We start from the raw sequence: 14,461 nt of genomic DNA, 5'->3' as shown, positions 1-14,461 counted from the left end.
CAGCAGTTGCCATGTGTGTTTCGGATGCAGCGTTTTTTATCCCTGTGATATTAGCTAATATAGCTACTTAAAAAAATTTGTTATCTTGTTCTAATGATTTTAAATAATTGTAATTTAAATTACTCTGATTCTGATCTCTTTGTAGCAAATTTACAAATCTCTGCTAGTGGAACTTCACCCAAAGGTGTTACTGAGGCAATCTGTATTTGTTTGGGGTGAGCAACAAACAGTGTTTGACTGGTTTTTCGGGCACTCAAACTGCCAGATGGGCTGTTTTGAAAGGGCCCACGGGACCAAAGATATTGCCCCCACTCTGGCCCTTTAAAATCTCTAAGCCCATCATTTACGCACATGAAAACTCTAAATGCTTTCCACACTGAACACACTGCATTTAACATCTTGCCATTTTACCAGGTAGCGTGGTACCTGTCTGAGATACTTTGGTACCTTGAGAGGAGTCTGAATATAAATATAACTACAATATAATTTAAAGGTAAAAGTGACTGTTATATTAGGCCATTCAGTTATGCTGAGGATCTCGTCCTTGACTCAGAGAGTGGCTCTGTGTGGAATACTTGTGTAGAGAGCATCCACATGTTTTCTTCATATTAGGCAAAGTTAATAAAGAAACAAGCACCATTCTTTGTTAAAGCGGCGATATGTGGCAATAGTGGAGTTAACAAGTGAGTATCTTAAACATGAATTTATCATACTATGCAGGAACCTTACAAACACCTTGCTTTCTGAGCTTGACTTTACTATATCGGTCTTCTCTAACCTGGGTTAATCTGGGTTGCAGAAAAAAATGTGTCATATTTCCCTGTCTATTAAAGGTAGCAGAATGGAGATGAAGAATTCCAGCAACAGTGTGAAATCAAGTTAACATACCTATACATATGCTTGTTTCAGTTTCCCACACATCTCTAGACTTCACGTTATTTTCCTCAGGGTCTTGAAGAATGCAATTGACCCCAGAGGGGGACTTGACGGCACATAAACATGTAAGCTCTTGACATGAAGGGTTATTAATTACACCTTCCTAATTTTATGAATCCGTGTAAAAATGTCCCAAGAAATGCTCCCTAGCCTACAATTTTAGATGATCTGTGGGTGGAGGCTTTTGATTACCCCAACAATAGCTTCACTGTTTGTTTGGTATGTCCAGTATGTGCACAGAGGATATTTGGCCTCTAAAATACTTTTTCTCCTTTCCCTGTATGGGTTTAGATTGGTATTGCTAAATCATCTTCCCCACTGCATGGATCCTGCTTGCATAAGGGTGAATCAAACAAGATACTGTACCGAAAAAGATATAAAGGACATCAGAAGTATTTATGTACAACTAACTGAATAGAGGAACAAGACCGATATTAATCTTTGTCTGCCATGGAACTACAAACATTTGTATACAGAAGATATACTGTACAAAGAATATTCCTGATCAAACAAAAAGGACTCAGAAATCTTTCAGCTGCATAAATATAGTTTAGTATTGCCAAATACAAAAATTGTCTAAATACAGTAATTGTCTTTGATATTTGTCACCAGCTCATTATAGCTTCAGGACTTGGCAACAGGTAGTTTAAGTGTACCAAACTTAAGGAATCTTGATTATTTATTGGTCTCCTACAAAGAGGCTCTTTCTTTTTCCAGAGACCGCTCTACATTATGGAATTAGCCAATTTGTTGAAGAGCAGCTTTGTTCAAACTGTAAATTAGTTTTCTACTATACAAGAACGTCTTTAGACTGACAGGGCTTCACTTGCTTAGCAAAGAAAAAGACTACATTATTGTCTATGGGATGTATCCCCCTGGGCTATTTATAAAATCAAGCTCAGATTGTAGGCAAGTATCACAGGAAAAACTGAAAAAATATGTACTTATGATATGCATATGCACATATATTTGTTATTAAAACAAAATACAAAATAATAATGGCAACTTAAAAATGTTAGATCTTCTTTGTGTAGATTTTTAAAGAGGACTTTTAAAGGAGTGCTGTGTATGATGCTCGATATTTGAAAATATTTACCTGGTTTTGGAGGAAACTTAACAAAGTGTTTTTAATCTCCTACGATATTGAATTGGAGAATGAGATTGGTATGAGGGAAGGGTAGAAACGCAATCCAATACAAGAAACAAGCCAGAACATTTAATGTTTGATAAAATACTAAGACAACACTTTGCTCTACATCAAATCCACTTGAGTCCCAACATTTACAGCCATCCATAGTGATATAGCGATCATGCGCTTGATGACATATGGCTATAGAGCTCTAGTATTCTAAACAGCTGTGGCATACTGTTGAAACAGCTTTTCATGTGTTTGTAAAATAAAACTAGCTAAAAATGTACTTTATTTCTTTGAAGCATAAATGTATTATATTTTAATAACAGTAAGGTATAATGCGACATGGATTGTATATATAAAGGAAAACAAAGGCTGGCTAGATTATCCTACATTGTCTACACTATATAACACGCCCACTTATGTTGAACAACATGCTTTAAATACATTGAAGTTCCATCAATATTGTTATGATAATCTCAGCCATATTTTGTCAACCGCTACTACTATATATGAACCTTTCCTATACCTTAATATGCCTCAAACAGCATCTTTGACATTATTCTAAACTGTCACATGTACGTAACAGTTTCCTTTCACATCAATCCATAATGTAATTTATTAATTGTTATATTATTTTTCATATATTCGCTCAATAACTGCTGTTCAGAAAGTGCTCCCAGAAGAAATGCCTCTATGTTGAAACAGTATATAGTAACATCCACCGGATATCAAACACGTTGAGTGGGAAAAAAAACTGTGACTATGATACTTACCATGTGCATAAAATATTGAGGCACCACAGAAATGCATTCTGGGAAGAATTAATTATTCAAATAGCATTAAAATGCTTTGAATGCCTGAGAATGAGTTCAAGAACGTGCATGTCCTACTCGGTGTTCACTGCTTGTTATCTCACTAAGATGAAAGTTATCTCACTAAGATGAATGTGTGTGTGGGGGGGGGGGGGGGGGGGGGGGTAGGTGTTACCGCACAAGTTACTACTTGTGTAACGATATATCTGTAAGAGACATTAGTTAGTGATAGATTGCTTACCTTAGAATATCCCCAGACGTCAGACTGGATCCGGAAAGTTTTGCTAGCAGTACCCCTGTGCGTCAGTAGGTGGCGTTGTGCGGCACCGCGTCCATCGCTGGCGTCGTAAGCGCAGAGATGACGTCACGGAGACTACTTAGGCGCCACCCATGCACGCTGATGTCAGTTCTGTACACGACTTTCCGCGCCAGGAACGCAGAGCCATGCAAAAAACTGACCACTGGTGCCATGAAACTAGGGCCCTGAAATGGATGACCTTAAACCTAGAAATCAGTTCGTAGAATGGGAAGGATGGGTGGGGCGGTAAGGAATCTATGACTAACTAATGTCTCTTACAGATATATCGTTACACAAGTAGTAACTTGTGCATCTGAAAGAGACACGTTAGTGATAGATTCCTTCCCTTAGAATAGATACCCCAGCAATACCAACCCCGGTGGTGGGTCTGCGAATAGATTACACCAGAAAGTCACGGAGAACAGAACGGCCAAAGAAGCCGTTTCTCCGGACCGGACTGTCAAGGCAGTAATGCTTGGTAAACGTGTGCAGCGAGGCCCACGTAGCTGCCTGACAAATGTCCTGCAAGGGGACGCCACGTCCCAAGGCAGTAGTGGCTGCCGTCGCCCTGGTAGAATGGGCACGCAGCCCCACAGGTGGCTTCTTCTTAGCCAACAAGTAACAGGCCTTGATGCAGAGAACGACCCACCGAGAGATGGTCCGTTTGTGCACAGCCCGACCTCTTTTGGCGCCCACGTAGCCAACAAACAGTTGGTCATCCACCCTGAACTGTTGTGTGCGCTTCAGGTAGAACGAGAGTGCACGTTTTGGGTCCAGACGGTGGAGCCTCTCTTCCTCTTTGGAAGGATGCGGAGGCGGAAAGAAGGCAGGCAAAGTGATGGTCTGCCCGATGTGGAAGGGCGTGACAACCTTTGGCAAGAAAGGAGGACGGGTCCTTAAAACCACCTTGTCAAGATGAACAGAAAGGAAAGGAGGTTTAGAAGAAAGAGCCTGGAGCTTACTCACTCTTCTGGCAGAGGTGATAGGTACCAGGAAAGCCGTCTTGAGAGTGAGAAGATGCAAAGGACAGGTATGAAGGGGCTCGAAGGGAGCACACATCAGATATGTCAAGACAAGGTTTAACTCCCATTGAGGCATTATGAACGGCACAGGAGGAAACGTGTCCGTAATGCCTTTTAGAAAACGGTTAACAACCGGGGACTTAAAAAGAGAAGGCTGATCTGGAAGCCGTAAAAAGGCGGAGATGGCCGAAAGATAACCTTTGATAGTGCCCAGAGCAGAGCCCTGCTGGGCCAAAGAAAAAAGCAACAGAAGAACTTCGGAAAGAGGGGCAGAAAGGGGATCCACAGCCTTAACTGTGCACCATGCCACAAACTTGTTCCATCTGCAGGCGTATACCGTTTTAGTGGAGGGACACATGGCTGCCAGAATGACATCACAGACTTCGGGAGGAAGATTAAAAGCTGTCAACTGTTGTCGCTCAATCTCCACGCATGGAGGTGGAGGCTGGACAGGATCGGGTGGAGGATCGTCTCCTGCTGCTGCGACAGAAGATCCTCCCAAAGAGGCAGTCGGAACGGGGGATCGATCACCATGCTGAGTAGCCCGGGATACCAGTATCTTCGTGTCCAATCCGGAGCTACAAGGATGACTTGGGCCCAGTTGCGCCGAATCTTCTTCAGCACTCTGGGCAGAAGTGGTATAGGCAGAAAGGTGTACAACAGACTGCAACTCCGCCTTGGAAATTTCAACACTCAGAACTGATGGCATTGCGCATTCTCTTCGGTTGCGAATAGAGCTAACCAAGGCTCTCCCCACTGCTGAAAGAGACCTTGCGCCACGTCCGAGTTCAGACGCCATTCGTGATCCATCAAGCACCAGCGGCTGAGTTCGTCCGCCCTGGCGTTCAGAAAACCTGCCAGGTGTTGAATCACCAAGGTAATGCCTTGATGTTCCAGCCATGCCCAGAGGCGCAGAGCCTCCTGACATAGGGTCCAGGACCCCACCCGCCCTGTTTTTTGCAATACCACATGGCGGTGGTGCTGTCCATGAACACCTGCCCCACACTTCCCCGGACAGAGGGAAGGAATGCCTTCAGTGCAAGTCGGATTGCCCGAAGCTCCAAAAGGTTGATATGGAGCCGGGACTCCGCCGGAGACCAGAGTCCTCTGATCTCCGCCTCTCCCAAGTGGCCTCCCCATATCAGGAGGGACGCATCCGTCACCACTGTGTGCATCCGGTTGGCGAAGGGAGAGGGATCTGCCACTGACCCAATCGCGATTCGTTAGCCACCACTGCAATTGTCGTGCAGTGCCCTCCGAGATCTGGACATGATGGGACAGGTTGCCCTGATGCTGCGCGCACTGGAATTTCAGGTCCCACTGCAGAGCCCACATATGCCATCTGGCATGTTGCACTAGCAGAATGCAGGAGGCCATCAGGCCCAGGAGCCGGAGGGTCATCCTGACTGAAACCCGGGACAGAGGCTGAAAGATCGGAATCATAGCCTGAATATCCCTGAATATCCTGAGGATAGCTGAACTGACAGAACGCGGCACTGTATATTTTAAACCGGCGCCTAAGCAAGCGCGATCAGGACTTTACCTGAATTTTTAAAATCATAACCCTTTTATGTATTTGTGTTTGCATATGGTTTAGTTTACCTTGTTTTTAAATTGTTCCTACTGTTCCTACTTGCCCACACACCCGCACTTAAATTGGAAAACTCACCGCTGCTTTAGCGGGCAGAACCGGCTGTTTATTCGTTACCTGACGCCATATTGGAATTCCCTCGGGGCAACATCGCGCAGAGCGCTCTAGTGCTCAGCCGGAGGGAGGGGAGTGACTATTTAAAGCTCACATTGGACCGCGCAGCGGTGACGCGCAGCGGTAGTGCCAGACTCGTGCCTGAGTCGGGCCAGAGTCTTGCCCGTCTGCGCAACGGAGGCGCGGAGGCGGGAGACTCTGTTTCTGGGCATTATCTATACTACTCCACTGCAGGTAGGGCATCCCTGATCGTATCATTTGGCACGAGTCCATCAGTTGACTATCATAGGCGGTAGTCCTTATCTCTGCCGCGTGTAAACAAATTTATTGTTATGCCTCTGTCTGTATTGTCCCCGGAAACGTCACCTACCTCCCCCATACTACGAGGCGGTCTCATCAATGCCCGCTCGTTGTGTAAAAATGCGCAAAATATACAGGAGCTCATTTCCGAAGATGATCTCGATGGGCTTCTGATTACCGAGACATGGCTTAAGCCTTGGTGTAATCCTGATTTGGCCACCGCTCTCCCGGAGAATTTCTCTATTCAGCGTCTAGATAGAAAGGAAAAACGGGGAGGCGGCCTGGCCATTATATATCGCAGTTCATTAAAATGCTCCTCCCATGAACTCGTTGAGATAAAGGGAGCAGAAGCGTTAGCATTCTCTTTGGGTATACATGATTCACTCACATTTTCAGGTGTACTCATTTATCGCCCCCCAGGCCCCCCTAAGGAATTCCTGGAAACTGTGGGAGAAGCACTCAGCAATCTGGTACTTAGATTTTCGAATTTTACCATACTGGGTGATTTAAATCTGCACCTTGACTCTCCAAAAGCCTCTGGAGTGGACTGCTTTATGGACATTATTAATATTCTAGGACTCACTCTTTTGACTCATCAATATACACATTCGGGTGGCCACCTATTAGACTGTATTTGCTCTAATTCCAGCAGTCTGATAGTTAATCCTCCCTGCCCCCAGATTTGGTCTGACCATTTCTTTATCCCGTTCTCTATTCCATCTCCGCATAAAATGTCGGATAGAACTAGAAATAATACCACCACTCCTAATATGATTCGTAAACCTAACTGGAAACAATTATCCAGCAGACTTGATGTGTTAGATGCTCCTGGAATTGGCACCCTGGCGCCAACAGGTAACACCTCTGTTGATAACCAAAAGCTGCGGGATTGGATAACTAGGATAGGCCATCAACTAAGTCCTTCCAGCATTAGAAACTCCACTAAAAAGAAAAAGAAGGCTCCTTGGTTTACATTGCCCTTGAGAGTAAAACTGGGGAAACTAAGAATATTAGAACGCCGGTGGCGCAGGCATTATGAGATCACTGCTCGTGGCACTTATAAACAGGCCAGAAGACAGTATCATGCAGATATAAAATCAGCCAAAAAAGCCTACTACCTTCAGGCAATTGAAACGGCAGCTCAAGGGCAAAGGGAAATTTTTAATATAGTCAAGGGCTTTATGAATCCCTCTGTCTTGTCGCAGGAGATTCCACCATCTCAAATCCTATGTAATGAGATCTCGGATTATTTCGAGAATAAAATTCTTAAAATCGTGAGAACCTTTCCTCTAGCTCCTTCCATTTTAGAAGCAGATGAAAGAGGGGAGAGGGTGAAGGCTCCAACTAGTCTGGACACTTTCGCCCCTGTCTCCCTTGAAGACTCCCTTAAAGCCATTTTTGCGAGCAAATCCGGTTCCCCCTTTGATCCTTGCCCTCCTTCGGCTTTACAATCTCTGGCAGAAACAATCAACCCCATGGTAAACAGTATTATTAATTCATCTTTAGCGACGGCAGATGTCCCTAGTGATTGGAAGCTTGCTGCGGTCAAACCACTTCAGAAAAAAAACCTCACCGACCCTACCACCCTTTCCAACCTACGCCCAATCTCCCTGCTTCCAGTGATGTCCAAACTAACTGAAAAATTCGTGAATATCCAACTCACAAATTTCCTGGAAACAAATGATATTTTACATCATAATCAGTCAGGGTTCTGGTCAAAACACTCTACCGAGTCTGCCCTATTGTTTACAACTGAGACTCTCCGTTTGGCCATCGACCAGGGAAAGAAGGCGGTCCTAATTCTACTTGACCTGTCGGCAGCGTTTGATACGGTCTCACATAACATCTTAGTGGACCGTTTAGCTGCCGCGGGGGTAGATGGGACAGCTCTGACCTGGCTGAGAAACTTTCTCAGAGATAGACACCAAATCACAGTATTGGGCCAGTATCAATCTGAAGCTAAAGCCCTCAGCTCGGGAGTCCCCCAGGGTTCGAGTTTAAGTCCCATACTTTTCAATCTGTACCTGGTTCCCCTGATTAATTTGATCACTTCTTTCCAGATCAGTACCATTTCGTATGCTGACGACACCCAGCTTATTCTAGTACTAGACAGGGATCGAGCGGGTGCTGAAGAAAATCTCAAAGAGTGCCTAGCCGCAACATTTAAATGGATGACAGATAATCATCTTAAATGCAATGCCGAGAAGACGGAAATTCTACCGGTCGGAAATGAAAATCTGTTTTCCCCGAAAGGTTGTTGGCCGGATGGTGAGGTAACTCCTCCAAATATCATCACATCAGTCCGGAACTTAGGCATCAAATTCGACAATCAGTTGTCCTTCAAACAACAAGCTGTTGCGGTAGCTGGCACATGTTTTCACATAACCAAAACCTTGAGAAAGTTCTTTGATCTTCTGCCGTTGTCAGCTAGGAAAACTGTTGCAGTAGCCTTGATCACTTCTAGGCTGGACTACTGCAACAGTTTATATGCAGGAGCCAACAGATCGGTACTCCACAGACTACAAATGGTCCAACATGCAGCCGCCCGCCTAGTATTAGGCTGGCCCCGTAGATCATCAGCTTCTGCAGCAATGGATGCATTACACTGGTTACCAATTGCAAAGAGAATTCTCTTGAAGGTCCTCATGATTACCTTTAGGGCTTTTCACCATCGAGGCCCTAAATACCTAACCCAGGGTTTTAGGCGATACAATCCGGTACGCTGTCTAAGATCTGTGGGCCAAAACCTGCTGGTTATCCCTAAATTTAAGCTGACAACTAAAGGTGGAAAATCTGTCTTTGTGCTGGGTGCTAAAGCCTGGAACAAGCTTCCCTTTTCCTTACGTTCCTTGTCGGATGAATCCCAATACAGGAAAGCATTAAAAACTTGGGTATACTCTATGTCCGACTCAGCTTGTATAGCAATGTCTGAGATGTAGTGTGCTGCGCGTAATCTGTGTCTACTCCCCCCCCCTTCTCTTACATCTGAGCTGGGTGAGCCCCAAGATACTCCCTGGAGTGGTAGCAGCGCTATAGAAGTACTTTTTACATTTACATTACATTTACATCCCGGTCTCGCTGCTCGGGAGGATAAACCTGAAACAGCGTTGAATCCAGAACCGCTCTGATGAACGGGAGTTTCTGAGAGGGACTCAGGTGCGACTTCGGCACGTTGATGGAGAACCTCAGCAAATGCAGGAGGTTGGCCGTAGTCTGAAGGTGGTTGACGACTGCCTGGGGTGAGCACGCCTTCAACAACCAGTCGTCGAGGGAAGGGAAGAGAGTAACCTCTGCGGATGATCTGCAACACCCACTTGTCCGATGTGATATCGGGCCAGTGGGGGAGGTGGTGGCGGATCCTGCCACCCACCAGCATGGGGTGCTCCACAAAGCTCGGATTAGGAAGGTTTGGAGGTAGAAGCAGCGGGTGCAGAGGTGGACTGACCCCCACGCTGATTCCCAGACCCGCCCCTGCGGAAGCCACGTCCGCGGCGGCGCTGAGGCTGGTTCTGCACAGGCTTGCTGAAGGAACGTGCCTGGGCGCCTCTGCCGTGGCCACGAAAGGAACGAAACCCAGGAGTGGCCGGTCTTTTTGCGGAAAGAACCAAGGACTTATCGCCAAACAGGCGAGTGCCATCAAAGGGCATGTCCATGAGCGAGCTTTGGACATCAGGAGAGAACCCGGAAGATGTCAACCAGGCATGGCGAAGAAGCGCCACAGTCGTAGAAATCGCCCTACCCAGTGAGTCCGCGGTGTCCAAACCACACCGAATGGCGAACTTAGCTGCATCCTTACCCTCGGCAACAGCACAGCGTGGGTCTCCTCAGGACACTGAGGCAACACCTGTGCAACTGTATCCCACACAGCGAGGGAATAGAGGCCCAATAAGTAGGCGGTGTTCACTGACCGCAGCCCTAAGCTGGCCGAAGAAAACAACTGCTTACCGAACTGTTCCAGCTTCTTAGAGTCCTTATCCGGCGGAGCCGTGGGAAAGGCACTCTGGGACGTCGAGGCCTGGCTAACCAGGCTCTCATGCGTAGGATGAGTGGTCAGAAAAGCGGGGGCGCCAGGCGGTGACGCCTGGTGACATTCTTATCCACAGGGGCCCGTGGCTGGCTGCGACCAAGTGCCCAACAAGACGTCAGTGAGGGCGTCATTAAAGGGGAGCAAGGGCTCTGACAAAGTGGATGCCGTTTGGAGCACCTCAGTGAGGAGATTAGTTTTGAGGGCCACCGTAGGGAGATCAAGGTTGAGGACCTCAGCTGCCCGATGGAGCACCATCATGTAGGAGGCGCCCTCCTTCATGGGTGGCGGGGGAGAGGCAAACCCCGGGTCAGAGGAGACGTCGAGGTCGCCGGCATCCTCCAGGTCGTCCACCCAGTCCTGCTCGGAGTCACACTGACGGGCAAGAGGGTCCTCGGACCCCTCCTAGTCGTCCTCCATCTCTGTCGCATGGGGAACAAACCGCGGCGGCAGAGCTGGGACCGGAGAAGGAACAAACGGCGTCAGAAACGGCGCCTGCCGGGGCCGAACCGGCACCGCGTCCCAATGCGGATCCCAGGCCGGAACAAAATGGTCCTGGAACCTGGGCAAGGGCGGGACGAATGGCACCCACTGCGGTGCCGGGGGCGGAGCCGAGGGTGGCGCTGGGGCCGGAGCCGGCAGCGCTGGACCTTGTGGCGCCAGGGCCGGAGCCAACGGCACAGGATCCTGTGGCGCCGAAGCTGGATCCACCAGCGGTGCCGGTGGCCCAACAGGATCCGGACACGGGACCGCGGGGCCGAGGCCTAAAAAGGCGGTCCATGGGAGCAAGAAATTCTTGCACCTGTTCGGGAGTCGCCAACGGACCCGGGTAAGGTGGGTAGGCCGCGGGACTCCCAGGCTCCAAAGGAGCCGCAGGAGCAGAACTCCTGTCCCCCTCGTCCGCATCCGAGGACAGACGGGGGGACGTCGGAGAGCGAATACGCTTCTTCAACTTCTTTTTGTGTCGTCTCTTACTTGAATCCGAGGGTGAAGACTTTGAGGAGCGACGATTGCGGCCCTGCGAGTGATCCCGGGAACGGTCCCTGGATCTGGAATGGCTGGGACGAGTGCCGGACCTCCAGCAGCTTCCGGCGCCACTCCCTCAAGGCCTTCGGGCCATGGCCCGACAGTCCCGACAGGACCGGGAGTCGTGGTCGGTCTCCAGGCATTAGAGACAGATATCGTGGGGGTGTGCCACCGACATATTGCGACGGCAGGCCCCACAAGACTTAAATCCAGGCATTCCTATGTACACCAAGGAGTACAGGAGACAAAAGTCTCAAAAAGGGTAGTCAAAAAGTGACTACGGTACGTGCTCTAACCAGATCTGCGCTTGCTAGCGCAGAAAGAGAAAGAACTGATGTCAGCGCGCATGGGTGGCGCCCATGTAGTCTCCGTGACCTCATCTCGGCGCTTACGACGGAAGCGGAGCCGCACGACGCCACCTACTGTCGCGCAGGGGTAATGCTAGCAAATTTTTCCTGATCCAGTCTGATGCCTGGGGATATTCTAAGGTAAGGAATCTACCACCACTAACGTGTCTCTTTCAGATATATGCTTTACGCAGGCAGTAAATGTGTGTGAGGACTCATGTAAGTGAGGAAGGAACAGAGAACTGGGGTGGAAGATGCCAGGCAGAAGCATTTTACATGCTCCTCCATGCCTCTGCAAATGGTCAAGCGGGAGCCAGTGAAGGGGCCCAGGTTCAAATGCAGTAATTTCCTAAAGTAATCTCACTATGAGATTTTCCAGCTGTATAACTGGATCCAGTGTTACGACACCTGGGTAAAAAAGGGTGTGGGAACTGATGATTGTGCAGAGCAGTATTTCACAATTTGTAACCGAGGCAGGCTATATGGGCTATTATGTTTGAGTGTTCAACTCACTGCCAAAAAGATATAAAACATTTTTCTCCACCTAGAAACTGAACAAAAAAATGCTTACAGCCTTATCATGTGGGTCTCGAAAACATATAGTTTAATTAATTTCTAAGATTTCGCCCTAAAAAGAAAGAATAAACTCTTCGGCTTTTAGGATGGAATATTCTTGGTGGATTTATGAAAAAGTATAATGATTTGATTGCAATGTGCATCCACTAGTAAGATGTCATGCTTCTGTACACAGAGGAAGTCCCCCCATCCCAGCATTTTATTAAATTGAAAATAGATCACAATAAGGTGTCAACAATTAGTAGCTCCGAATGCAGAACAGTACTCTCCGGAACAGAAATTATTAGTAATATTGTTGTAAGCATGAAAAATAGGTATAGATTATGTTTTATCTAATAACTAGATCGAGGCACTTTTAAGTGTCATTTGGCTCCTGGACCGCAGAGTGCCAGAGAACTAGTCAGTGGACGAGTTAAGCATATAGGCCCAAATGTGGAGGGGTAAGTTAGTTTTCAGCTGCCACATTGGCGATTAGGGTAAGCCAGACTAATAAAATCTTAACACAACCCAGATTAAGCTTGCTAATATGTCATTCTAAAGGCTTCTATATTTAAAAATATGAAGGGAAAAGTGAACTTAACTTACTGTGTGCAAAAGCCAAGGCCAAGACCATGGCAATTTTGTAAATGTTTCTGTGTAGTTATGAAATTGATTGCACACTGTTCTCAGAGATGAAATAAAAAACCTAAATAGCATCAGACACAGCCCAATTCTGCATGGAACACAATAAAGGAACCAGCAAAGAGTGAAGAGGGCAAAACATTTTTGGATATCTCGTAAAGTATTTTAATGATGCCTTCTGAGTCACAGAGTGTAGAATGAGGAGGTTGAGGGCATCATTAAAGTTTTGAATTTTGAAGTAAAATTAAGAAGGATGTTTATCTTAAGCATTGTTCTGGAAACAACTACAGACAAAGAATTGGATAAGCAGAGAAAGAGATAAAGGCTGGTCAACCTTCAAATGGATATTTTATTTTGGTGTTGGAATGAGCAGAATTACATTAGTGTCCTACTATAAGTATCTAATTGCTTCAAAATTACTGTTCTCATCAGAAGAAGAAATACTTTGAACACCCCTACATCTGATAGCCTAGACACCCCTCCTCTCAAAAGCCTAGTGTATTCTATTTGAGGACTTCATTGGTATTGTACTAAGAGACATGAGTTGATGCTATACAACAAATGCATGAATCACAAACGCTATTAAAGATATGTTCCTCCCACAGTTACCACATGGTGGTCCTCCTTTGTTAAAAGAGAGAAGACCAAAAGACATAAGCAGGACATAAGCAGGACGACGTCACAGAATGTTAAGCAATCAACCACATGTGAGCTTCAAGGATACAAAGGGAAAAGTAAAAATAAATAATTGAGTAGCAATTTGGGATAAACTACTTTAAGTGAAGTGGATTGCAATTGAAACAGGATTCTCTGTAGAAAGGTATAAATAACACACAATAACTTAAAAAAGTTATACATTTATTAAAAGGAACGGAAGACTTATAAAAAAGGAGCATTATGAAAGGTTGTCATGAAGAAATATTTAAACACATGAGAAGATAACTGTTTTCAGATAGCCTCTACAAATACTGAAAAAAAACAACACTTGGGGGCTAAAAGACATCTAAATGAACTTTGAAAAATTAGTTGGGATCCTTAGTAGTACCAAGGAGTTTTTTAGATATATCAGTCTATGGAAGAGTTAGTGCTGCAGAACCCTGGTATTATTCCCAGAACCCCTAGAGCGAAAGTGTAAAAAATAAAGGAATTGAGATTTAAGGCTAAGGGTTGTTGATTTGAGGGTACATCTGAGTGAGAGAGTAAACCAAGAATTAAAAAACGAGATAACTATTGGACCCGTGCTGTGTTCGGTTTGAAGCTCACCTTTCGGAACACAACGGGACGTAGAGCAGGACGAGTAGCACCACTCCAACAATTGTGGCTAGAGAGGACCGCATCCAGGAGCTGAGCTGGCAGAAGTTACAGTACTGTATGATGGTGATGAGGATTGCAGAGCATAGAAACATAGCATACTAAAGAGAAAGTAAAGACAGTGTTCGTTAGAAGTGGGCTGTGGAAATCATAAGTATTGTCCTAACAGCAATTATAAGCAGGACAGTCAATACAAGACATATTCTGTTGATTTTATCTCTACATGATGGTAGATTTCATTGGCCTCTGTGATAAGAAAGGTTAAGCAGGACCTGTCTACAAAATATAATACTTACCTTTGTTAACAATAGTCCTTAATGAATATTATGCACCTTTTTACACAGATTA

The 14,461-nt window shown here is 46.0% G+C and overlaps 1 protein-coding gene across 2 annotated transcripts in view; it reads right to left on the bottom strand.

Moving 5' to 3' along the window:
• ADCY9 (adenylate cyclase 9) overlaps positions 1-14,461 on the bottom strand; it is a 482,409-nt gene that overhangs the window by 70,259 nt on the left and 397,689 nt on the right. For both annotated transcript variants that reach the window (XM_085628464.1, XM_085628463.1), the window contains exon 9: positions 14,066-14,214. In XM_085628464.1, the coding sequence (XP_085484590.1) occupies positions 14,066-14,214 (149 nt within the window). The remainder of the gene's footprint in view (positions 1-14,065; positions 14,215-14,461) is intronic.

Source organism: Triturus cristatus, chromosome 10, assembly GCF_964204655.1.
Source record: "Triturus cristatus chromosome 10, aTriCri1.1, whole genome shotgun sequence".
In the NCBI taxonomy this organism is placed as follows: Eukaryota; Metazoa; Chordata; class Amphibia; order Caudata; family Salamandridae; genus Triturus; species Triturus cristatus.
This window is presented reverse-complemented; position numbering and strand designations above follow the sequence as displayed.